Source organism: Rhipicephalus microplus, chromosome X, assembly GCF_043290135.1.
Source record: "Rhipicephalus microplus isolate Deutch F79 chromosome X, USDA_Rmic, whole genome shotgun sequence".
NCBI classification, from domain to species: domain Eukaryota; kingdom Metazoa; phylum Arthropoda; class Arachnida; order Ixodida; family Ixodidae; genus Rhipicephalus; species Rhipicephalus microplus.
This window is the reverse complement of record NC_134710.1, coordinates 407,498,769-407,522,621: the sequence shown is the minus strand read 5'-3', so window position 1 is coordinate 407,522,621 and position 23,853 is coordinate 407,498,769. Positions and strand designations below refer to the sequence as shown.

The 23,853-nt window shown below is 49.9% G+C and overlaps 1 protein-coding gene across 1 annotated transcript in view; it reads right to left on the bottom strand.

Moving 5' to 3' along the window:
• Positions 1-21,767: 21,767 nt before the first annotated feature.
• The window catches only part of LOC119160965 (uncharacterized protein C05D11.1), a 269,272-nt gene continuing 267,186 nt past the window's right edge, over positions 21,768-23,853 (bottom strand). The window contains exon 21 of the mRNA XM_037413256.2: positions 21,768-22,290. Within this exon, the coding sequence (XP_037269153.2) occupies positions 22,230-22,290 (61 nt within the window). The 3' untranslated portion in view covers positions 21,768-22,229. The remainder of the gene's footprint in view (positions 22,291-23,853) is intronic.

Here is a 23,853-nt window from a genome sequence, read left to right as displayed (position 1 = left end):
AGTGTGTCCAGTATTCCCCACAGGTCTTCTTGAACTACGCTATTGTACGCTCCCTTGATATCAAAAATGCTTGCCACAGGGGCCTGTGTTCCTTTTCTGCTATTTCGATGCACTGCGTCAGTGAGAACAGGACCTCTTCCAACCCCCTGGGTTTCCGAAACCCAATCTGCAGTTCCCCCAGCACCCCCTCAACCTCTTTTCATGCCAGAGTCGTTCCTTTATAATCTGCATCGCAAGCCTGTAGACCGCTGATGTCACGGTTTTAGGGCGGTAGTTGTTTATGTCAGCTTTGTCCCCCTTTCCTTTATAGATCATGCTCATCCTGCTAGGTTTCCATCCATCGGGACTTCACCATCGAATATTAGTTTGCTCACTGCCTCTCTCAAAGCCTGCTTAGACTTCGGACCTAATGTCTTTATCAGCATAATTGGAATGCCATATGGGCATGTTGATGTACTACTAGGAACCCTCTTCTCAGCCCTTTCCCACTCTCGTTGTGAAAATGGAGCCATTGCGCCACTTGATTCATCCTTGTTTTTTGGTGGTGCATAAAGCACTTCTTTGTTGAACTTTTTCTGTCACCTTTGTTCTTATATATTCAGTAGCTTCGTCCCCTTCTAGCCTAGCACCTTGAGCTGTAGTTATAAGCATCTGCTTTAGGCTCGGCTCATTTCTTAGGGAGTTTAGATGGTTCCAAAATTTCGCAGCTGCCTTTCTATGTTTTTATGTACTTCTACCAGCGCTTCCTTTCTTCTAATATTTTCATTGATCAGAAGGGATGCATTCCTTCTACAGCTTAGAAAGATTTCCCATTTTCTTTCAACATCATTTGTCGGTTTACCCCGCTGCTTGGAATGTCTGTGTTCCCTAGATGCTTCCTGGCGTTTTGCTATGGCTCTCTTAACTTCCTCATCCCATCAAATTTTGGTTTGTGTCTTCTTTTCCGGGGTGACTTGTCATGTGCCTTAGCAAGCTCTAGCTCAAACAGGCTAGTTAGATTCGTGTCTGTCCACACTGTTTTATTGTCATCAGTGATTACTTTCTCGATTTGTTTAGTAACTATTTCTATTTGCCTTTCTGAATAAAAATTTTCCTGTAGTTGCTTATCTTGTCTCCTTTCCACTTTCACTGCTCTTCCAAAACTTAGCTTGATACGTTTGTGACCACTACCCCGACTTCTGGAGCCACCTTCATCTATGTGCATTCCCCTGAGCTTATCATACATCCTATGTGACATCAGTGTGTAATCTATCGCCGACTGCAGCCTTCCTACCTCCCATGTTAGTTGCCCTTCATACTTCTCGGTACTGTTGCAAATGATCAAATGATGCCTTTCACACATATCCATGATCATTTTGTCTGTTGTGTCGGTATACCCATCTGTATCTTCTATGTGCGCATTAATATCACCTAGTATAATTATCTCGCATTCTCCTCCTAACGCCTGAATGTCCTTTGATATACACTCTACCATTGCCTGGTTTTCCTCTCTGTCCTGTGCTCCCATCCACAAGTACACGAAACCAAGGAGTGTCATTTGCCCTGCCACTTTCCCTTTTAGCCATAAATGTTCCTTGCACTCCTGCTTGACCCTTTGCCAGTTTGTACTTTTATGAAGGAATGCCCCAATACCACCCCCCTTTCTGCTGCCTTCTGTTCTATTACAATATTCCCACGCGTAGTCCGGATTGTTAAGAGGTTGTTTCATATCCCTAAGTTGTGTTTCTACAAAACCGTATATCATCGACCTCTCCTCCCTTAGCTGTTATTCTATCTATTCTCACTTCAGCCTGTTTCTGCCTCCCTGCATGTTAATATACCCTATGTCTGAAGTGGCTCGACGCTCGTGGCTACGTCTATTTCTGCCCGGGACTCTACCTATCTTAGATACTGGTGCCACTTTGAAACTGTATCTGTCCATACCACCTGTCAAAAAGTCTCCCTGCTTGTTTTCCTCGTTACTAGCTATCCTGCACCCCGAAGGGCCCGCGTGCCCCCAAAAGAGCTACTGCGCATCCTGCAAGTCGCCAACGCACCTCGTGACCTAGCCGCGCATTGAAGTGAATTCTGTCTCGTTGAAAACCACACCACCTATGCACCTCTGTTTATTTTGACCACCTCAAAGCCTTTCTCTCGACTCTTCCACTATATCTCTTGGTTTGCGTTGACAACCGCTCTTTGCAGGTTGCCGTCACGCACCGGTACCTCCGGTATCGTGCATATCGCTACCTGTAACTGAGGAGAAGTGGCGCGCATGTCATCGACCCCTTTCGCCAGTGTGGTCGCTAGTCCTGCCGTATCTTCATTTAAGACATTGTTTAAACCACCTGAAGTTGTTCCGAGGTTTCGCCTATCAGCTGTAGTTTTGAGTTTTGCACTCGCTTGCCTCATGACTGCTTCTAGCTTGCGTCCTGGGAAAGTTTTTACTGCAACCCTCTAGTCACCTCTTACCCTCTTTTTGATTTCTTCTGCGCATCGATTTAAATTCGAGTCCCCGGCGATTATCACATGCTGTGACTTTTCAGCTGGAGCTTCCTGCACCTGGGGGTTACTTGCACCTGTGACGCCGGCTGCTTTGTCCCCTCCAAGCCCATCCACTACTTCGCTGAAGCTGGGCTTCACGACAATTGAACCGGCTGAACCTGTTCTTTTCCAAACTTGCTTGTTCTTTCTTCTCCGCCATTCTGGTTGCCGGTTCCCTACTGTTCTCTCCATCGGCTGCTCCTTTGTTCACCTTGGCTAGTGCTTCCTCGGCGTACTTCAGCCTTTCTCCCATTGCCCTCACTTTCTCTTGCTCTGTCGCCAACGCAGTCTCCAGCTCAGTTATTCTCATCAGCAGGTCACTCTGGGCAACCATCGTTTTCTCCATTTTTTCCTCGACCTCACATTGCCTACAGATCGCGTCAGCCTCTTCTCCATTTGATTGTGCACTTTGGTCTATTTTCAAACTCACCCCGCATCCTGAACACATTACAGCATTTTAACCATGTCTTTAAGACACCCATTGTCCTTATGACTTGTCTCTCAGTCGATAATTACAAAACACGATCCCTGCCCTACGAAAAAGAGAAAGTCTAAGCTCTACTACAAAATTTTGCGTGGTGAATGTACATGCACCTTCCTGACGGGGTGGCAAGAAAAAAACACAAAGAAACAATCACACACACGCACAAACTAGTAAATACCTGGTGACTGACCCCCGAAAAGCCGTACAATGTAATATATTGCCACGTTCCATTTCCCAAGTTTTTGTTATCGTCCGAAAACACCGCACGATTCTCAGCACAAACTGCGCCTGCAGTTTTCTAGAAGGCTCCGGACTGTAGTAGATCATTTCGATAAGATCACGCCCACTGTGCGAACGGTACAGATTGTTCTGGAAGCTACGCCACCGCCACCGATAACGCTAGAACATTCGACGGCAAGAGTATAAATGCCGACGCGCTTCGCCGCTTGTCAGTTGTTGATCGAAGGCCGACGCTCCGTTCGCCGCTATCAGTCCGAGACTGCTATCTGTGCGAGACTGCTGCTGTAATTGGACTCTCCGTTTACCGGGCACAGGTTCGCCCAAATAAACAGTTAAATCACAACACAAAGTCTCCTGTCTTCGGCCACGTCACGACCCCGTGACATCTGGTGGAGGTGCTGCTTCGTTCATGTACCGCACGCCCCCGTCAAGCCGTGAACCCAGCCCACGTCGCGGAGAAGACACCGACGCCAACCAGGAGCAGCGAACAAGCCGCCGACAGCAAGGGCTACCACCGGAGTACGGGATTCTAGAAGACAAGGCGCGGAAGACCAAGGCCATGACCGCGACTGCAGCGACAATGACAACCGCCGCATCCCTGCCCACGATGGTCATGCATCAACCCAGGGAACCACCAATTTTCCATGGGTCATCGTTCGAAGACCCGGAGTCCTGGTTAGAAACATACGACCGTGTGGCCGCCCTCAACCACTGGGACAACGAAGAAAAGCTCCGGCGTGTGTACTTCTACATGGAGGACACCGCAAGGACCTGGCTAGAGAATCGTGAGTCCACGCTCCGAACGTGGGATGTCTTCTGCGGCGCATTCCTGCAAACGTTCGCGAGCGTCGCTCGCAAAGAAAGGGCCGCTGCTCAACTAGAGACCCGGGTTCAGCTACCGAATGAGAAGGTTGGAATTTTCACAGAGGAGATGACCCGCCTATTTCGTCACGCTGACCCAGACATGCCTGAGGAGAAGAAAGTTCGTTTCCTCATGCGAGGGGTCAAACAGGAGCTCTTCGCGGGACTAATGAGGAATCCACCGAACACCGTCGAAGAATTTGTATCCGAGGCGACCACCATCGAAAAAACCCTTGACATGCGCACCAGACAGTATAATCGTCGCCTGACTCCAGAATGCGCTGCTGCTCAAACCAGTGACTTCGAAAACCTGCGTGAAACGATCCGAGTGATCGTGCGGGAAGAGCTGCGCAAACTGTTGCCTTCGGCGCAACCTCAAGTGGATTCGATCGCCGACATTGTGCGAGAAGAAGTTCGGCAATCACTTCGAATTCCCCATACACCGCTGCCCGAGCCAGAAACTATGAGCTACGCCGCTGCAGTGCGCCACAACGCTCCTCCCCGTCCACGCCAAAACGCCGCCCCGTCGCACTTCCGTCGCCAGACACCACCGCCGCCACCACCCCCACCGACGACCTACCGTTCACCAGCGGGCCAGCGCAGTGCGCCGAGGAAAACCGACGTTTGGCGCACCCCTGACCACCGCCCACTGTGCTACCACTGCGGCGAGGCCGGGCACACTTACCGCCGTTGCCAGTACCGACAGATGGGACTGCGTGGCTTCGGCGTCGATGCACCACGTCCGCAGCCAGGAGAACGACCACGTGACATCGCCGACTACCTGACAGGAACTCGGTGGACACCACGAAGCCCTTCGCGTTCGCCGTCGCCCAGCCGCCGCACGTCACCGCACCACCGACAGTACTCTGGCCCAACGCGGGGCCGGTCTCCTAGCCCGTATCCGGGAAACTAAGGGCAGCAACCGGTGGAGGTGCGGTTGCTGTGCGACGAACTACCGAAGACCCTCCGACGACGACGACGCCGCGACGGAGCTTTCCGAACACAACGCCAACCAGGCAAAGCCCTGACAGTGAAAGCTCACTTACTGAAGGTGGCCTGACGACGCAACATGGAAGCAGCGGAACAAGCCGACGCAGCCGTGACCCGACGCCACGCCCTAACTGTAATGCGAGACGGCGAACTAGCGACCTCGACGTTCTTATCGACGGCCACAGTGTGACCGCTCTCGTCGATACTGGAGCCGACTATTCTGTCATCAGTGGGTCGTTCGCCGCGAAGTTAAAGAAAGTTAGGACAGCTTGGAAAGGCCCTGAAATCCGCACAGCCGGAGGTCATCTCGTAACGCCTGCAGGAATCTGCACAGCGAGAGTCACCATTAACGGCCGTATTTATCCTACAGACTTCATAGTCCTACAGCGTTGCTCGAGAGATGTCATCCTTGGCATGGACTTCTTATGCCTCCATGGTGCTGTCATCAACCTAAAAACAAAGTCGATAACGTTATCCACAGAAGAAGCACTACCGCCGCGCACGCCGTCAGGACACCATGCCTTGAATGTGCTGGAAGAACAAGTCACCATTCCGCCTCGCTCAAGCGTCATTATTTCAGTCGGCGCTCCTAAATCACCTGACTTGGAAGGCGTCGTTGAAGGCAGTCAGCATCTGTTGGTCACCCGAAATATTTGCGTCGCAAGAGGAATTGCAGAGCTGCGGGGAGGCGAAGCAACGGTTTTGCTCACGAATTTCAGCAATGAGTACAAACATGTGAACAAAGGAACAACGGTCGCATACATCGAAGAAATTGTCGAAGCCACCAGTGCTTTCGCCCTCGCCGATTCTGCGGAACCTGCTCAGAGGAACCAAGCCCCTCCCATAGCTTTCGACGTCAATCCCAGACTTCCGAACGATAAGCAAGAACAGCTCAAGGCCGTGCTCCTGCAATACGAAGATTGCTTTTCGTCGTCATCGAAAATTCGGCAGACCCCAATCACGAAACATCGCATCATAACCGAAGAAAATGCCAGACCACTTCGTCAGAGTCCGTACAGGGTTTCGATGCGAGAACGTGAGGCCATGAAGAGACAAGTTGATGAAATGCTGCGGGATGACATTATCCAGCCGTCCAAGAGTCCATGGGCATCCCCCGTGGTGTTAGTGAAGAAAAAGGATGGGACCCTACGTTTCTGCGTCGATTATCGCCGCCTGAACAAAATCACAAGAAAGGACGTGTATCCCCTCCCACGAATAGACGACGCACTTGATCGGCTCCATAACGCCAAGTACTTTTCGTCAATGGACCTTAAGACTGGCTATTGGCAAATCGAAGTCGACGAAAGAGACCGAGAGAAGACGGCGTTCATAACACCGGACGGCCTCTTCGAGTTTAAGGTGATGCCCTTCGGCCTTTGCTCAGCGCCTGCAACGTTTCAACGCGTTATGGATACAGTACTGGCAGGATTGAAGTGGCAGACTTGCCTTGTGTACTTAGACGACGTCGTCGTGTTTTCCTCGAGTTTCGACGAGCATCTTCGGCGCCTTGAAGCTGTACTTCAAGCCCTCAAGACTTCCGGACTGACACTAAAGCCAGAAAAGTGCAGATTTGCGTATGAGGAGCTCTTGTTTCTGGGGCACGTTATCAGCAAGTCTGGAGTTCGTCCCGATCCACGGAAAACAGCCGCCATCGCCGACTTTCCGCAGCCCACTGACAAGAAAGCCGTGCGCCGATTTCTGGGCCTGTGTGCCTATTATAGGCGGTTCGTGAAAAACTTCGCCCGCATCGCCGATCCTCTCACTAACCTTACCAAGGCCGACGTGGAGTTTAAGTGGGAAACGCCGCAGGAACACGCTTTCCAGGAGCTTAAACATCGCCTCCAGACGCCTCCGTTACTTGCCCATTTCGACGAATTTGCCGAGACAGAAATACATACTGACGCAAGCAGCGTAGGTCTTGGCGCCGTTCTTGTGCAGAGGGCTGACGGACTTGAAAGGGTTATTAGTTACGCCAGCCGATCGCTATCCAAAGCAGAAGCAAATTATTCCACAACAGAAAAGGAGTGCCTCGCCATCATCTGGGCTACGTCGAAATTTCGCCCCTACCTCTACGGCAGGCCCTTCAAAGTTGTGAGCGACCACCACGCATTGTGTTGGCTAGCCACCTTGAAGGACCCCTCAGGTCGCCTCGCACGATGGAGCCTGAGACTTCAAGAATATGACATTACTGTCATTTACAAGTCCGGCAAAAAACACTCCGACGCCGACTGTCTCTCTCGTGCGCCTGTCGACCAACCGCTACCCGACGACCCGGATGACGACTACTTCTTAGGAACGATAACTACCGACGACTTCGCTGAACGACAGAGGGCCGACCCGGAACTTAAGGCCCTAATAGAATACCTCGAAGGCAGGACCGCCGAAGTCCCGAAGATATTCAAGCGCACACTTGCGTCGTTCTTTCTACGAAACGGTCTTCTACAAAAGAAAAACTTTTCACCGCTTCGAGCTAAGTACCTTCTTGTGGTGCCTTCAGCTCTGCGACCAGAACTCCTGCAGGCCCTTCACGACGATCCGACGGCAGGGCACCTCGGTGTTTCTCGCACGCTCGCGAGGATACAAGAAAGGTACTACTGGCCACGTCTTACCACCGACGTCACTCGTTATGTGAGAACATGCCGGGACTGTCAGCGACGCAAGACACCGCCGACAAGGCCAGCGGGACTTCTGCAGCCAATTAATCCACCTTGCCGACCTTTCCAGCAGATTGGTATGGACCTACTGGGGCCGTTCCCGACGTCGGCTTTCGGAAACAAGTGGATCGTGGTAGCTACCGACTACCTCACCCGCTACGCCGAGACAAAAGCCCTGCCAAAAGGCAGTGCGTCCGAAGTAGCTAAATTCTTCGTCGAAAATATCGTCCTACGTCATGGCGCCCCAGAGGTCCTTATCACAGACAGAGGAACGGCATTCACTGCCGACTTAACTCAAGCAATCTTGGCATACAGCCAAACAAACCACCGCCGGACGACAGCGTACCACCCACAGACCAACGGCCTCACCGAGCGGCTTAACAAGACGATCGCCGACATGCTGTCAATGTACGTCGATGTCGAACACAAGACGTGGGACGCCATTCTTCCGTATGTGACCTTCGCATACAACACGGCGGTGCAGGAGACGACGCAGATATCGCCATACAAATTGGTCTACGGAAGGAGCCCGGCAACGACGCTCGATGCCATGTTACCCAACGTCACCGACGAAGAAAACCTCGATGTGAGCGAGTACCTTCAACGCGCCGAAGAAGCCCGACAACTTGCGCGTCTCCGTATCAAGAATCAACAGACGTCCGACAGCCACCGTTACAACCTTCGACGACGCTTCGTGGAATACCAGCCCGGTGAACGTGTTTGGGTGTGGACGCCGATACGCCGACGTGGACTAAGTGAAAAGCTTCTGCGACGGTACTTCGGACCGTACAGGGTGGTTCGACGGCTCGGCCCACTCGATTACGAGGTTATCCCCGACGGCATCACGAACTCTCAACGACGCCGATCGCGACCTGAAGTCGTCCATGTCGCGCGCCTCAAGCCGTTTCATGCGCGTTAACAAACTGAACTAGTGTTTTTTGTATTATTGTTGTATCGTAATTTATTCATTGTACTTTCTTGCATTATTATTGTACTTTCATCTTTAGTTAAAGCATCGGGACGATGCCTTTTTTTCAGAGGGGGGCAATGCCACGTTCCATTTCCCAAGTTTTTGTTATCGTCCGAAAACACCGCACGATTCTCAGCACAAACTGCGCCTGCAGTTTTCTAGAAGGCTCCGGACTGTAGTAGATCATTTCGATAAGATCACGCCCACTGTGCGAACGGTACAGATTGTTCTGGAAGCTACGCCACCGCCACCGATAACGCTAGAACATTCGACGGCAAGAGTATAAATGCCGACGCGCTTCGCCGCTTGTCAGTTGTTGATCGAAGGCCGACGCTCCGTTCGCCGCTATCAGTCCGAGACTGCTATCTGTGCGAGACTGCTGCTGTAATTGGACTCTCCGTTTACCGGGCACAGGTTCGCCCAAATAAACAGTTAAATCACAACACAAAGTCTCCTGTCTTCGGCCACGTCACGACCCCGTGACAATATGCTGAAAAGATTTTAACTGCTGCCTTACTAATTATAAAGGCAAGCTCACAACATGCAAAACCACTTATCTGCGGCATCGATCGCGTGCGCTAAAAAACACGTCCATTCACCGTGCCAGTCCGAACGGAACTGTGCGCCATCTGAGGTGCGCGCCACCTAGTGAGCACTGTTGGAATCATCTGAGTGGCGATATTGAACGGCGATCAGAAAAGTGTACACACTGGCAATACTGGTGTGCACGGCGGCAGCCGCCGCACCACAAGCCACGAGTAAAAGTAGCAAGCTCGTAAAAGAACCGTCTGAATTCGAGCGTTTCATTTTCCCCTGGTTAAACTGGACAGGTGGTGCCATCTATCGGGGCGCAGTTGAACCAAACACGCCCGCCATCTTGAAGGACATGGCAGAAAATTGTTCAATGGTCGTTGTTGATGCTGGGCTCTCGCTACTTTTGCTCTGCTGCTGCCAGTGTCAGCGGCCGCGCAGCAAAGCCGGGCAACGGTGTGCACGGTACCACAGCAACATTGACTCGAGATAAGCGACTTTCAGGCGCGGGTTTTCAAGTGCGCTATTGTGATCCAAACTACTAAAATGTAATTTGATTTCAAAAGAAGCATTTCCTGGGCGCAAAAGTTGCACCACGAGGTTTATAGGCCGCTATTTCAGTAATCATCATCGACGTAATGTTTGCCTTAAGTTTCCCTACACATAGAACGCCTGCAGAAACACCTGTAAAGGTGGTTCCACTGTTCTGTTTAAATGCTACACTGTGAATACATTAATCCAGAAAAATCCTCGAGGCTGCAAAGCTTTTTTTGAAGCTTAAATGAAGATATTACCCCCACGTGAATTCGTCATTTCATAAGTTGAAAAGATTTTTCATGAAATGGCATAGTTTATTCAAATAACGCATTTTACAGGTCATCACTAGCATTCTACTGAAAATCAAATCCTGTAATTATTCGGAAAACATAAATTTCGCATGCCTCTTTTCACTTTTTTTTAAATATTGTGCGAGCTACTTGGGTCATCACAAATATGGTTATGCTTCTCTACATTACGAGATGCATATACATTTTGACTTCAATTTAAAATTATTCAACCAAACCAATATACACCTCGAACTTATTTACCATTTGCGCACGCCCCGCCACAGTGGTCTAGTGGCTAAGCTACTCGGCTGCTGACCCGCAGGTCGCGGGATCAAATCCCGGCTGCGGCGGCATTTCCGATGGAGGCGGAAATGTTGTAGGCCCATGTGCTCAGATTTGGGTGCACGTTAAAGAACCCCAGGTGGTCGAAATTTCCGGAGCCCTCCACTACAGCGTCTCTCATAATCAAATGGTGGTTTTGGGACGTTAAACCCCACATATCAATCAATCAATCAACTATTTGCACACGCCTAGTCTTCAAAGATTACAAAACATACACAACTGTGTGCTTAAATGGAGATGATGTCTAACTCTACATGTTTAACCGTGAAGATGAATGTTTAGAGAAACTAAAGGTAACTAGCAGGGCAGATGGAAATAATAGCTTGAACACTTGGCTGCTTCCTGATTTGTGCTGTGCTTGCACAATAGTTAATCTTTACTCCTGACGGCTAATATGAAGACCAGGAAGGCGGTAGAAAAAAATAGCATCGTTTGTGCCTTCTACAGATAAGCACAGCACCGGAATGGTGGCCCGGCAGAATCGTACTCCTCGTATTCCGGCAAGGCAAGCCAAGAGCCGCTTTGGAGTCCAAAAACTACTTTTCACCAGAAAGATTACGCTACTGCCATCCTCGCACATTTGCTGCAGCTTGCAACAGGAACATTATTATTGAAAAAGTTCAGCACAAAGTGGCTTGGGTGCAATCAATCCAACTATTTCGTTATTGACGTTTATTTAGCTGAACAGGTTGGCATTGAAATTCGATAACCTTCAGGAAAAATCAATTTCTTGAAAGCAGAATTCTGCAAGTTATACTGGGTATACAAAAGCAGATGTTCAAGTCCGTAAAGGTGTGCGCTTGGATGTTTATGAGTGTTAGAAAATTCAGTGTACAGTATACCTCTTTCTTGGTCACCTGATTTAGCTTTCGGAAATCCACACAGTAGCGCAGGCTTCCGTCTTTTTTCTTAACGAGGATCACAGGCGACGCCCAGGGGCTCTGTGAAGGCTGAATGATGTCATCTTCAAGCATTCTGTCTACTTGCTGTTGTATAGCTTCGCGTTCTTTTGGAGCCACGCGATAACGGTTGTGGTGATTAGGTCTCACCGTTTCCTCGGCTATTATCCGATGGTTGGATATAGGCGTGCGGTTAACTCTTGATGTTGTCAAAAAGCTGCCTTAAAATTCGGCCAATAGCTCAATGAGTCTGCGTCGCTCGTCTTTCAGCAAAGTAATGGTAACGTCCTAAGCAGGCGCTGAATCGAGTTTTAGCGCCTCGTCGACTACTGCCAAGCAGCCTTCGGCATCAATGACATCGCCGAAGTAAGCGACAGCCGTGCCTTTTGGAAGGAGCCGGCGCTCAGTGCTAAAATTGGTCAGCAGCAAGTCCGTGCGTCCAGCAGCAACTCTTACGATACCTTCTGCGACGGAAATAAAGCGGGCGAAAAGAAGCGAGCTTATTTGGTCTGCAACTCCTTCGGCATCAAACTGAACAGCGGCAGCCATAAAAACAAGCCTGCATAACCTAGGAGGGAGGACCACATCGTCATCAATAAGACGCAGTTGGTTTGTTCGCGCCTCTGGAAAATAGGGTAAGCCCAAACTGTTGCAGAAAGTAATCAAACTTTCTGGGATGTTGATGATGACGCCATTTTCTCGTAAAATCCATGCCAAGGATTACATCTCTGCAGCATGCGGCAATAACGACGAACGAGGCAGTGAAACGAGAACCTCTGATGTCTATTCTTGCTGTACATCTTCCAGAGGGCATCAATAACTGGCCCCCTGCCATTCTTATATAAGAGCCCGTTCACGGCGTCTTCACTTTTTTGAGGCTGTCGGCGAGGTTTCGACTGATAATAGAGAAGTCGGTACCGATGTCGACTAAAGCCGTTACTTTCTGGCCGTCAAGAAGAATAATAAGGTCGGCAGTCACAATTTCATCGGCTGTACGACGTTATGCAGTGTGGGCTTTGTTTCGTCACCTTCATAGCCTGCAACCTTGCCCCCCCCCCCCCCGGAGGTCGCCGCCCTGTTTCCCGGGCGCGGGCTAGGTGACCTTCTTAAAATGTTCGCGTAGGTGCGACAAAGGCGAGCACGCAAGAGGAGGGCGGAATCGACGTCCCAGACCAGGCGGGTGAGTAGGCATTGCCTCCTCTGCAGTGGTACGGCCGTCCTCAAAGTGAGAGCAGCCTCCATAGAAAGAAGAGTCGTCGTAGCGTGGAATGTATTAGTCGTTGGCACGTCGACCGTCAAACCAAGTTCGAAGAGGACGGAATGAATCACCTCGATGCCAGCAATGACGGGCAATATGGCCAGCACCTCCGCAGTGAAAGCATAGTGGACGCCTGTCGACTGTGCGCCATGCATCTGTTCTTCGGGTCGGTGGACGTCTGAGCATCTCCCCTACCGTCGATGCCCTTGCCGTGGCTGTGGACGGCTAGTTGTATGGCTGTAGCATGGGTGGTTGCTGTAGTGTTTGCTCTTGCGGCGGTGACAAAGGGCCATAGGCGCCTGATGTACGGCGTCGGCGTAAGGGGTGGTGGACGTCGGAGAGCGGCAGCGTAGCTCATGGGACGCTACTCAGCATCAGGACCAGCCGTAGAGAACGCTTGGCGGATTTCGTCACGTACGACTTCAACGACCGACGCAATGGGAGTTTCAGCAACCGAAGTCTGGAACTTTTGCAGTTCTTCGCGAACTATTTCCCTAATCAAGTCTCGCAAGGAGCTCTGACAGACGTCATGGCGATAGCATTGATTGAGACATTGCTGCCCATACAGTAATATTGCCTGCAGCGTTGACGAAAGGCCCGCTCGGAAGGCGAAGCCTCCGTAATAAAGGCAACCACGGTACTTGGAGGGTTGCGCAGTAGTAGCCCGGCGAAAAGCTGTTTCTTGACGCCGCTGTTTCTTGAAGTAAGTCAACTTTTTATCTTCCGTCATGTGCGGGTTAGCTCACGAAAGAGACGAGTCAGGTCCTCGGCAAACATTGCAACGGTTTCGTTAGGTTTTTGAACCCGTAGCTCCAATAACTGCTGCGCAAGGTCCCGTCGATCGACATTGGCGAAGGTATCGACGAACTGCTGTCGAAGGTCCGGCCAAGTTGACCGATTGGCTTCTCTATTCTCATACCAAGTATGAGCGCTGTCGTCAAGGTAGAAATAGGCGCAAAAAAGCTTTTCCTGTTCCGGCTACTGATTTATCTTGGCAACGCGCTCGTAGTGGTAGAGCCAGTCGTCAATGTCTTCATGGGAGCCGCCCCTAAAGCGATCGGGAACAAGTGGTCGAAAGATGGTCACCTGAGATGGGTGCATCAGAAAGCTGCCTTGGGGCGCCTGTTGGCGGCTTGCGTTGGCCATTGGTTGAGGTGAGTGGTGCTTGCGAGGTTCCGGCGAGGAAGTGAGCACTGGCGCGAGGCCTCGCAACAGTCGACTGAAGCGATGCAGAGGAGTTGCAACAGGTGACAATGCGTCTGGACTGGATCAACGACTCCCAGCGGGCGTGTGGCAGGGTAGCTACCTCGCACCTCCACCAGTGTCATGGTACAACGCAAACAAAACACAGGTACGCCTTGCGACTGCGAAAGCGGCTTGTTCTCAACAGCTTAGTCGCAAGATTGTCTTCTTGGTTCCCGAGTAAAGCTAGAGGCCTACTACTTGGTATTCGCTAAATCCCCCATCATCGTTTTCGTGTACATGTAGACACACGTCAATGTATGTATGTATATATATATATATATATATATATATATATATATATATATATATATATATATATATATATATATATATATATATATATATATATATATATTGCTACCTGTAGGCTGCCACAAACCATAGTGCGAATGCGCGTGTGCGCCCGACGAAGAAGATGAGGCTCGCTGGCTGCTCGAGCTCGGAGCCAGACTGGCCAGTGCTGCAACCGCTCTTGCAAATATATTTTTCGAATATATTCGCAATACTTTGTCTCGTTACTCACGTAACATATTTGGTGGAGGTGGAACGATCCCCGTCCTCACCACGCAGCTCCGCAGTGGCCGCATCCTCCAGCTTCCCGCCATGGCTTCCAGTGACAACGCGTCCGCTTCATCATCTGCGGCTTCTCCGACAACCTTTGTCGCCGTCCAAACACCACGTGATCCCGGGACATTTTCTGCGCAACCTGGCCTCGACGTCGACAAATGGCTTCGCCTTTATGAACGGGTCAGTCAAACTCACCGTTGGGACCCTACCATGATGCTCGCTAATGTTCTCTTCTACTTGGACGGAACCCCGCGTGTCTGGTACGAGACAAATGAGTCCGAACTCACCAGCTGGGACACGTTCAAGGAGAAGCTACGTGACATCTTTGGGGACCCGACCGGTCGCCACGCAGCTGCACGACAGGAGCTGGCTACCCGTGTCCAGTCGCCAACTGAATCGTATGTGTCATACATCCAAGAAGTTCTCGCTCTTTGCCGAAAAGTGGACGAGGCGATGTCTGAGGCTGAAAAGGTTGGACACGTTTTGAAGGGGATCGCGGACGACGCCTTCAATTTGCTGGTGTACACTAACGTCTCGACCATCGACCGTGTAATTCAAGAATGCCGCCGTTTCGAAACAGCAAAAAGCCGTCGGGTGCGCCCTCCTTTTTCTCGGTTGCCAAACACGGCGGCTACGTCCACCTGCTCCGATTCTACCGTCACACCGCCCTTTGAGCAGAGTGTAACGCGTATCGTTCGACGGGAACTTGAAGCAGCAAGTCCAGCGCCGCTTCAGCCCACTTCTTTCGAACATACGATACCGACAACCCCCGCGATCTCCGTTATTCAGGCGGTCGTACGACAAGAATTCGCCAACCGCGGGTTCCCTGATGCTTGCCCCATCTCTTGCCCCTCCTCCAGACCAATTCCCATTAATGCACCTCGACGTGACCCATTTGTTGCTCCACGATCTCGCAACCCGGCGGAATGGCGAACTCCTGACGACAAACCGATCTGCTTCCGGTGCCACCGCGTTGGACATGTCTCCCGCTACTGCCGTGCCTCCTGGACGCCGCCACATAGGAGCCAGTTTTTCGCACCTTATAGCCCATATGAAGATCTTCGCCGGTATTCGTCCAGCCGTACCGCCCCTGCTTTCGACACGTCTAACAGCCGCCTTCCTGCTCGTTCTCCGTCCCCTCAACGCCGTCGTTCCCCGTCGCCCCAGCCACGCCGCCATCACTCGCCGCCTAATTTTCATCGTACCCGACGGAAAACTAGACAGTGCAGCCCCTGGAGGTAGTGCTGCATCATCCCTGTCTGAACCAAACCCTCCATTGACGCTTCATACGAACAAAAATCTTGTCGATGTACACGTGGACGGTATTTCTCTGTCGGCACTAGTCGATACTGGCGCTCATGTATCCATAATCAGCGTTCATCTTTGTCGCCGCTTAAGAAAAGTACTCACGCCCCCTGCTACCGAAGCTGTACGTGTGGCCGATGGCGGCACTGTTCCTGTCATTGGCATGTGTACGGCTCGCATACGCATCGCCGACCGTTACATCCCTGTTCTATTCACGGTGCTCCAGAACTGTCCTCATGACCTCATCTTAGGGATGGACTTCCTGTCGACCCATTCTGCTCTGATCGACTGTTCCGCTGGTACTCTTTGCTTAGACCTTCCTCTTCAGCCGGATATTCACCCTGAACCTCAACACGGCCTTTCTGCCACAGACTTCCTCCGCTTACCGCCTAAAGCCCTCACATTCACCGAATTCGCCACGACCTCACCCGTATTGGATGGGAATTACATCGTCACGCCGATTCCTGATGTCCTACTGGCACGTGACGTCACCGTCCCTCACTGCATCGTAACTGTAGCCTCCAACCGGACCCGTCTACCCGTCATAAATTTCGGCTTCACAAAGCAAGTCCTCCCTGAAGGCATCCTAATTGCCACGTTGCGGTCCTTAGCCGATGATCACGTCACCACTTTCGCAGCCGACGCATGCCCCAATTTTCCTTGTCGCCCACTCGATGCCACATGCCTCGACATGTCAATACGTCCCATGATCGACCCTGACCTTCCCCCAGCGCAATCAGCCGCTCTCGCACGCCTTCTAGCTTCCTACCGTGACATCTTCGACCTTGACGACCGCCCACTCGGCCAAACTTCTCTTGTAAAGCACCGCATCAACACCGGTGATGCTGCTCCCATTCACCGTCGACCGTATCGCGTGTCCGCGTCGGAGCGCCAGATTATTCAAGCTGAAGTGAATAAGATGTTAACTAAAGGCATTATTGAGCCCTCATCAAGCCCATGGGCGTCACCCGTCGTCCTGGTTAAAAAGAAGGACAACACATGGCGTTTTTGCATCGATTACCGGCATCTAAATCGAATCACCAAAAAGGACGTGTATCCTTTACCACGTATTGATGACGCCCTCGATTGTCTCCACGGCGCACGCTACTTTTCATCCATCGACCTTCGTTCTGGTTATTGGCAGATTGCCGTAGACGAGAAAGACCAAGAAAAGACCGCCTTCATCACTCCAGATGGCCTATACCAATTCAAGGTTATGCCCTTCGGCCTATGCAATGCCCCCGCCACGTTCGAACGTATGATGGACTCTCTGCTACACGGGTTCAAATGGTCAACATGCCTGTGTTACCTAGACGACGTCCTCGTATTTGCACCTACGTTTGAGACCCACCTTGAGCGTCTGTCGGCCATTCTCGACGTCTTCCGCAAAGCTGGCCTCCAGTTGAACTCCTCGAAGTGTCACTTCGGCCGCCGACAGATTACCGTGCTGGGCCACCTTGTCGATGCTTCTGGTGTGAGACCGGACCCTGAGAAAATTCGTGCCGTCACGAATTTCCCAGTACCCCAATCCGCCAAAGATGTCCGGAGCTTTGTGGGACTTTGCTCCTACTTTAGGCGGTTCGTGAAAGATTTTGCGGCAATCGCCCAACCACTTACCGATCTTTTGAAGAAAGGCGTTCCATTTTCGTGGGGGTCCACTCAAGCTGCCGCCTTCTCTCACCTCATAACACTTTTGACGACGCCCCCTATCCTCGCCCACTTTGACCCATCTGCCCGAACTGAGGTCCGAACTGATGCCAGTGGTCACGGTATCGGAGCCGTTCTCGCCCAATGCCAACAGGGACACGACCGCGTTATCGCGTATGCTAGCCGCCTCCTTACACCTGCAGAGCGTAACTATTCGATCACAGAGCGAGAATGCCTTGCTCTTGTCTGGGCGGTCTCAAAATTCCGTCCATATTTATATGGCACTCACTTTTCCGTCGTCACCGACCACCACGCGCTCTGCTGGCTTTCATCCTTAAGAGATCCCACAGGTCGACTTGGTCGCTGGGCTCTGCGACTGCAAGAATACACCTTTTCTGTGATATACAAGTCTGGACGCCTGCACCAGGACGCCGATTGCCTTTCTCGCTATCCAGTTGACCCATCGGCCACCATACCTGACAACGACGCCTGCGTGTGCTCCGTTTCTCAACTGAACCACATAGCCGACGAGCAACGCCGTGATGCAGCCCTACGAGCTATCATTGAGCGCCTCGACTCCTCCCCATCGAACCGATCCTATCGCTCGTTCGTACTCCAGAATGGCACATTATACCGGCATAACTTCCATCCAGACGGCCCATCTCTGCTGCTTGCCATACCCAAACACCTCCGCTTGGCTGTACTCCACGAACTTCATGACGTTCCTACTGCCGGTCACCTGGGTGTGTCCCGCACATACGACCGGATTCGCCGTCGCTTCTATTGGCCAGGTCTGGCACGGTCCGTCAGAAGATACGTCGCGGCGTGTGAGGAATGTCAGCGCCGCAAAACACCATCGACGCTTCCGGCTGGGCGCCTTCAACCACTCGATATATCTACTGAACCTTTCTTTCGCGTCGGCTTGGACTTACTCGGCCCTTTTCCTCTGTCTTCTGCTGGCAACAGGTGGATAGCTGTGGCCACAGACTACGCCACACGCTACGCAATCACACGCGCCCTTCCAACAAGTTGCGCCACTGACGTCGCCGATTTTCTTCTACACGACGTGATCTTGCAACATGGTGCTCCACGCCAGCTGCTCACGGACCGAGGCCGCACATTTCTATCGAAAGTCATAGCGGACATTCTACGCTCTTGTGCAACACGCCACAAGCTCACTACGTCGTACCATCCGCAAACAAATGGCCTCACAGAACGCCTGAACCGAACCCTAACTGACATGCTTGCAAAGTACGTTTCCTCAGATCACTCTGACTGGGACATCGCTTTACCATACGTGACATTTGCCTACAATTCTTCGCGCCACGACACGGCTGGTTACTCCCCTTTTTTCTTGCTGTTCGGCCGCGAACCCACATTACCCCTCGATACGACGATTCCGTTACCAGCAGCTCCAACTTCACAATATGCTCTGGACGCCATCAGCCGGGCCGCCCACGCACGCGAAACCGCTCGTGCTCGCCTTCTGACCTCCCAAGCAAACCAACGGCGTCGGTACGACCAACGACACCGCGATGTGCACTTTTCGCCCGGTTCGTTGGTTCTGCTGTGGTCTCCGACCAGGCACGTTGGCCTGTCTGACAAGCTGCTCTCTCGGTACACAGGGCCCTACAGAGTGCTTCGTGAGGTGACTCCCGTCACTTATGAAATCACTCCTGCTGCCTCGCCGTCTTCATCCACCCCTAGGGCCAGCGACATCGTACACGTCGCACGCCTGAAGCAGTACCACTCGCCCAATGATCTTGACATCTAGATGCGCCGAGACGGCGCCTTTGCCGACGGGGGTTATATGCTACCTGTAGGCTGCCACAAACCATAGTGCGAATGCGCGTGTGCGCCCGACGAAGAAGATGAGGCTCGCTGGCTGCTCGAGCTCGGAGCCAGACTGGCCAGTGCTGCAACCGCTCTTGCAAATATATTTTTCGAATATATTCGCAATACTTTGTCTCGTTACTCACGTAACAATATATTTCCACCTACCTGTGGAGAAAAGCATGTGACTAGGTTTATTGAATGTTCTCTAGCTGTCGCGTACATGTTCCCTCTATTATGTGACGCCGTTTGCATAGAAAAAATTGGTAGGTGTGTCAATGTATGTCTGCGCAAGTACTATAACAATGTAAACAACAAAGTTTCTTCTGGTAGTTTTCTGGCTATGCATTGTAAGACGTCTGCATGCACTCCATTGTTTGGCCAATGTATCATTATTGAGCGCAGCAATAACCAATTGACAAGAGAATTATTGAGGCGAACTCTATCGAAAAGTGTGTGAAGCAGCATGCGTAGCATGATCTCAAAAAACAAAAAAGGCTTGATGTTCATGGATGTGAACAGCGACGTACTCATATCGAATTTTTAGTTTTACAATCTACTTTAAGCTAAATTTTTTGTCACGTATGTTGCGCCACATGCTTTAGGTTTTTGTAATGTGCACGGTACACATGTGCCTTATTATCTGAAAAAGAAGCTCTATTTTCTTGTGTGTGAACAGTGACGTACCGATCTAGAATTGTTAGTTTTACAATCCACTTCAAGCTACATTTTCTGTCACGTGTGCTGTGCCACCCGCTTAAAGGACCCCTGACAACGAAAGTTTTTATTGCGAGTTTTTTACAGTAATTTGTAGCTTTGCGTCTGGTAATGCCAAAATTTTATATTAAATGCTCTAACGCATTGCATAATTATTGCTAGTGGCGTTAATTCAGAACAATTTTGCTTGAGCTCAAAACATCTGCCTAAATGCCGTAAGAAAACAGTGCCCCACTGGGAAGCTGTGCCTGAGACCCGCGTGTAGTGAAGAATGAAACGTTGTGGGTGCTTTGAGCGCATCCCCCTCAAAAAAAGAAATGCATTACTGGCACAAGCAGCCAAAAGCACCTCGAGAGCAGCCCAACAACAGAGGGTGAGAGGAGACGAACAATAGTCTTTGCTGGGTGCCAGTCGGGGCATTGTGCGCGCCCCGCAAATGTTAACCTTGCAACGTCACAAGGGAAGTCTTTGTCGGCGTAAAACCACAGAAAATGTAGATTGCACTTCAATACTTGAAAGAGCAGGCACCCCTACTAATACTTTAAAACCAAATTAAAATATCTTCTAGGCTATGCTCGCCACTAATAATTGGCAAACGGTGGCCCCGCATGCAGGACTATCAAATAACACAAGTATCTCGAGTTTCCGAATTCGGTGTCAGGGGTCCTTAAAGGTTTTTGTAATGTGGACGGTACGCATGTGCCTTATTTAAAAAAAAGCACTATTTTCGTGGCGTTAACAGTGACATATTGATATAAAATTGTTAGTTACTATACAATCCACTTCAAGCTACACTTTCTGTCACGTGTGCCTTAACTGAAAAAAAGCTCGATGCTCTTGGGTGTGAACAGTCACGTACTGATATAGAATTGTTAGTTTTACAATCTACTTTAAGCTATATTTTCTGTCACGTGTGTTGCCCGCACGTGTATGGTGCACATTACAAAAACCTCAATTTCTTGGGCATTAACAGTGACGAACTGATATAGAATTGTTAGCTTTACAATCTACTTCAAGCTACATTTTCTGTCACATATGTTGCGTCACACGCTTAAGGTTTTTGTAATGTGCATGGTACACATGTACCTTATCCAAAAAAAAGCTCGATGTTCTTGGGTGTGAATAGTGGCGTACTTATATAGAATTGCTAGTTTGGCAATCTACTTCCAGCTAAATTTTCTGTCACGTGCGCTGCGCAACATGCGCAAGGTTTTTGTAATGTGCACGGTACACATGTTCAACTAGGTGAGCTATATAATGTGCTGTAGTGTCACGCAATAAACAAAAATTCGAAGTTAAGCACTCATCCTCTCGTCTGCATTTACCTTCTTCATTGGCTTCTTTTTCTTCACACTCAAACAGAGCTGTGCTATAACCTAAGCATTTTGTGTTACAGTACACTCTCGGTAAATGAAAATATCATCAGAAGTACTGCTCAAACAGAGCTACTGCCACTGATATGATTGGTTCCATAAGTTTATTTTGCATGCCTGTTCATCTCTCAGTAAACAGAATTCCTGCTAAATGGAACATATTTCTCCAATCACTTCATGTTTCATTTAACAAGAGTCTACTTTGTATTGCGCAGTAGAAGCATAGAATCACACAAGGCGTATCACCATTAGAAATGCACAATGAGTAGGTAGTTCGAAGCTGCCAATCCTTTGCAAAGAGCTGAATTATAAGACTAACTTTTTGCCATCATCACTGCCAAAGTAACAAAAAAATGTGCAGCAACATAGGTGCATGCATATCCTTACCGACACAGCATGGTGTGTTTGCAACTGTAACTTCAGTAGGTGTCATACGCAGAGATGTTCCTTTCTGATGGCGTAGCTGAGGTGTCCACAGAGAAGCAGAGAATGGCAAATGAATGAGAAGGCGATGCAAATGGGGCTTTATTATAAGACTATCACGTTGCGCCCTTAAAGCTGAACCTCAAGCATCCTCCAGGCATTTCAGTCACAAAATGGTTTTCCCTGCTGCATACACAGCAACAATGTTTGGCTCGCATGTTTACTGAAGCCCTGATAATAGATTAGCAACAACATTTTGCATGTTCAAAAAGTGTTGCAGAGCTCCTTTATTCGGAAACACTGAAACAATTGTTCAGGAACATTTTAGGTTTACTTACATGGAATATGCAGTTCAGGCATTTAGGAAAGTTATAGAAACAATTTTACAGGCTTTATTAAAAAAAAGTCAGTGCAGATGACAAGGGTAGTGAAAATCAACAAACAAGCATAGTCCATTACTTAGACATGAACGTGTGGCTTGTTCAGGTCCTCAGCCTTGGGTTCTTACGTGCTTCTACTTTTAGATGAACGGCCATATTTTTAGTACTTGGCAAAAATGCTATCGTCCAGAGATGTAATAACTGTGAGGTTTCTCCCGAACCTGCAAGAAAGAAAGATCAAATGCTCATGGCACAGCCCTTTTGTACAACTGCCTGTCTTTTCAATACCACCATCAGTAACAAAGCTCTAAAGGTGAACAATGCGAGGCTTTGGTTTGTGCAGTCAAACCATTGAGTTAAAATTAGGTGTAATGGTGTCTAATCATAACGTACCTTGAATGTTGCTGTATGGGTAAGCCCTTTATTCAATTCATTATAATTTGTTTTGCGATGAGTGCAGTATATTTGATGACCAAAAAAAAAACACCAGTGCAACACTTCCAGTTTCGAGTCTATATGCTCACATGGGATCAAATAGTGTCAGATGCACTGAAAGGAGCAGTCGAGCCCACTTATAACGAGCCTGAGCGTGATGCAGCCTCCATTTGCTGTATCACAAAGTTCGTGATGATGACGATTTGTGGGGTTTAACGTCCCAAAACCCACATATGATTATGAGAGACGTCGTAGTGGAGGGCTCCAGAAATTTTGACCACCGGGGTTCTTTAACGTGCACCCAAATCAGAGTACACGGGCCTACAACATTTCCGCCTCCATCGGAAATGCAGCCGCCACAGCCGGGATTTGATCCCGCGACCTGCGGGTCAGCAGCCGAGTACCTTAGCCACTAGACTACCGTGGCGGGGCCACAAAGTTCGTAGTGAATGAATCACAGCTCTGAAAAAAGTGGCGAGTGAACACACAATTTTTTTTTTCAAAAAAGAATCCGTAATGCACATGTTTTGAGTATATCAGAAGCGATAAGGATAGTCTCAAGTTCACTTGAAGCAGCAGGGTTCTTTTCGCCGCAACCCGTAGCACATAGTACAAGCTGCCTGAGGCTACGGTTGTGGGCACTGTACCCGAAGTTTCTCCATTCTCGCCACCGAATTATTCTAGACCGCTCTTGCCGTGCACTTCATTAAAAATGCCTGCCAAATCTGGGCACAGTTCCGCTGTGTTGGCATCATTATTGGCCGTAATCAAATCACCACAACAGATGTCCTGCACGCCCTCCCATGTCAGAGTCGACACGCTGCCAACAAATTGCCGCCGGAGTGGTCCTGTTCGGAAGCTTCAGGCTCGGTATCGGGTTCAACATCGATGAAGCCAGCCTCGCGAAAACAGTTTCGCACATATGTAGCCATCCCCGCCGCCTATGAAACCTTCACCATCTCCACAAGTGAATACAGGGACACAAAAAACAGCAATTTAGCTGCCGGGCAGTCTACAGATATGAACAAACGCTCCACAATGTGGCACCTACAATGTCTTAAACACACGAATTACGCCCAAGCAGTCACATTTTCGATGTTTTGTTGAGTGGCAGAAAAAGCGCGGAAAGCCTCTCGTTCCCCATCCTGACCAAAGACGCACACCAACAGTGAGCAAGACTTGCACGCGCGATGGAGAAGCTAGCACGTGTGGACCTGCTTTGGGTCCGTTTCTAGTAATAAAACGAAACTCAGAAATAAAACGATTCAGAGTTCAAGCCAGCGTGGCTCGCGGCTGGCATTACGGAGCTGTGGAGACGGGCAGAGTTATGATAAAGAGAGGAGAGTTGA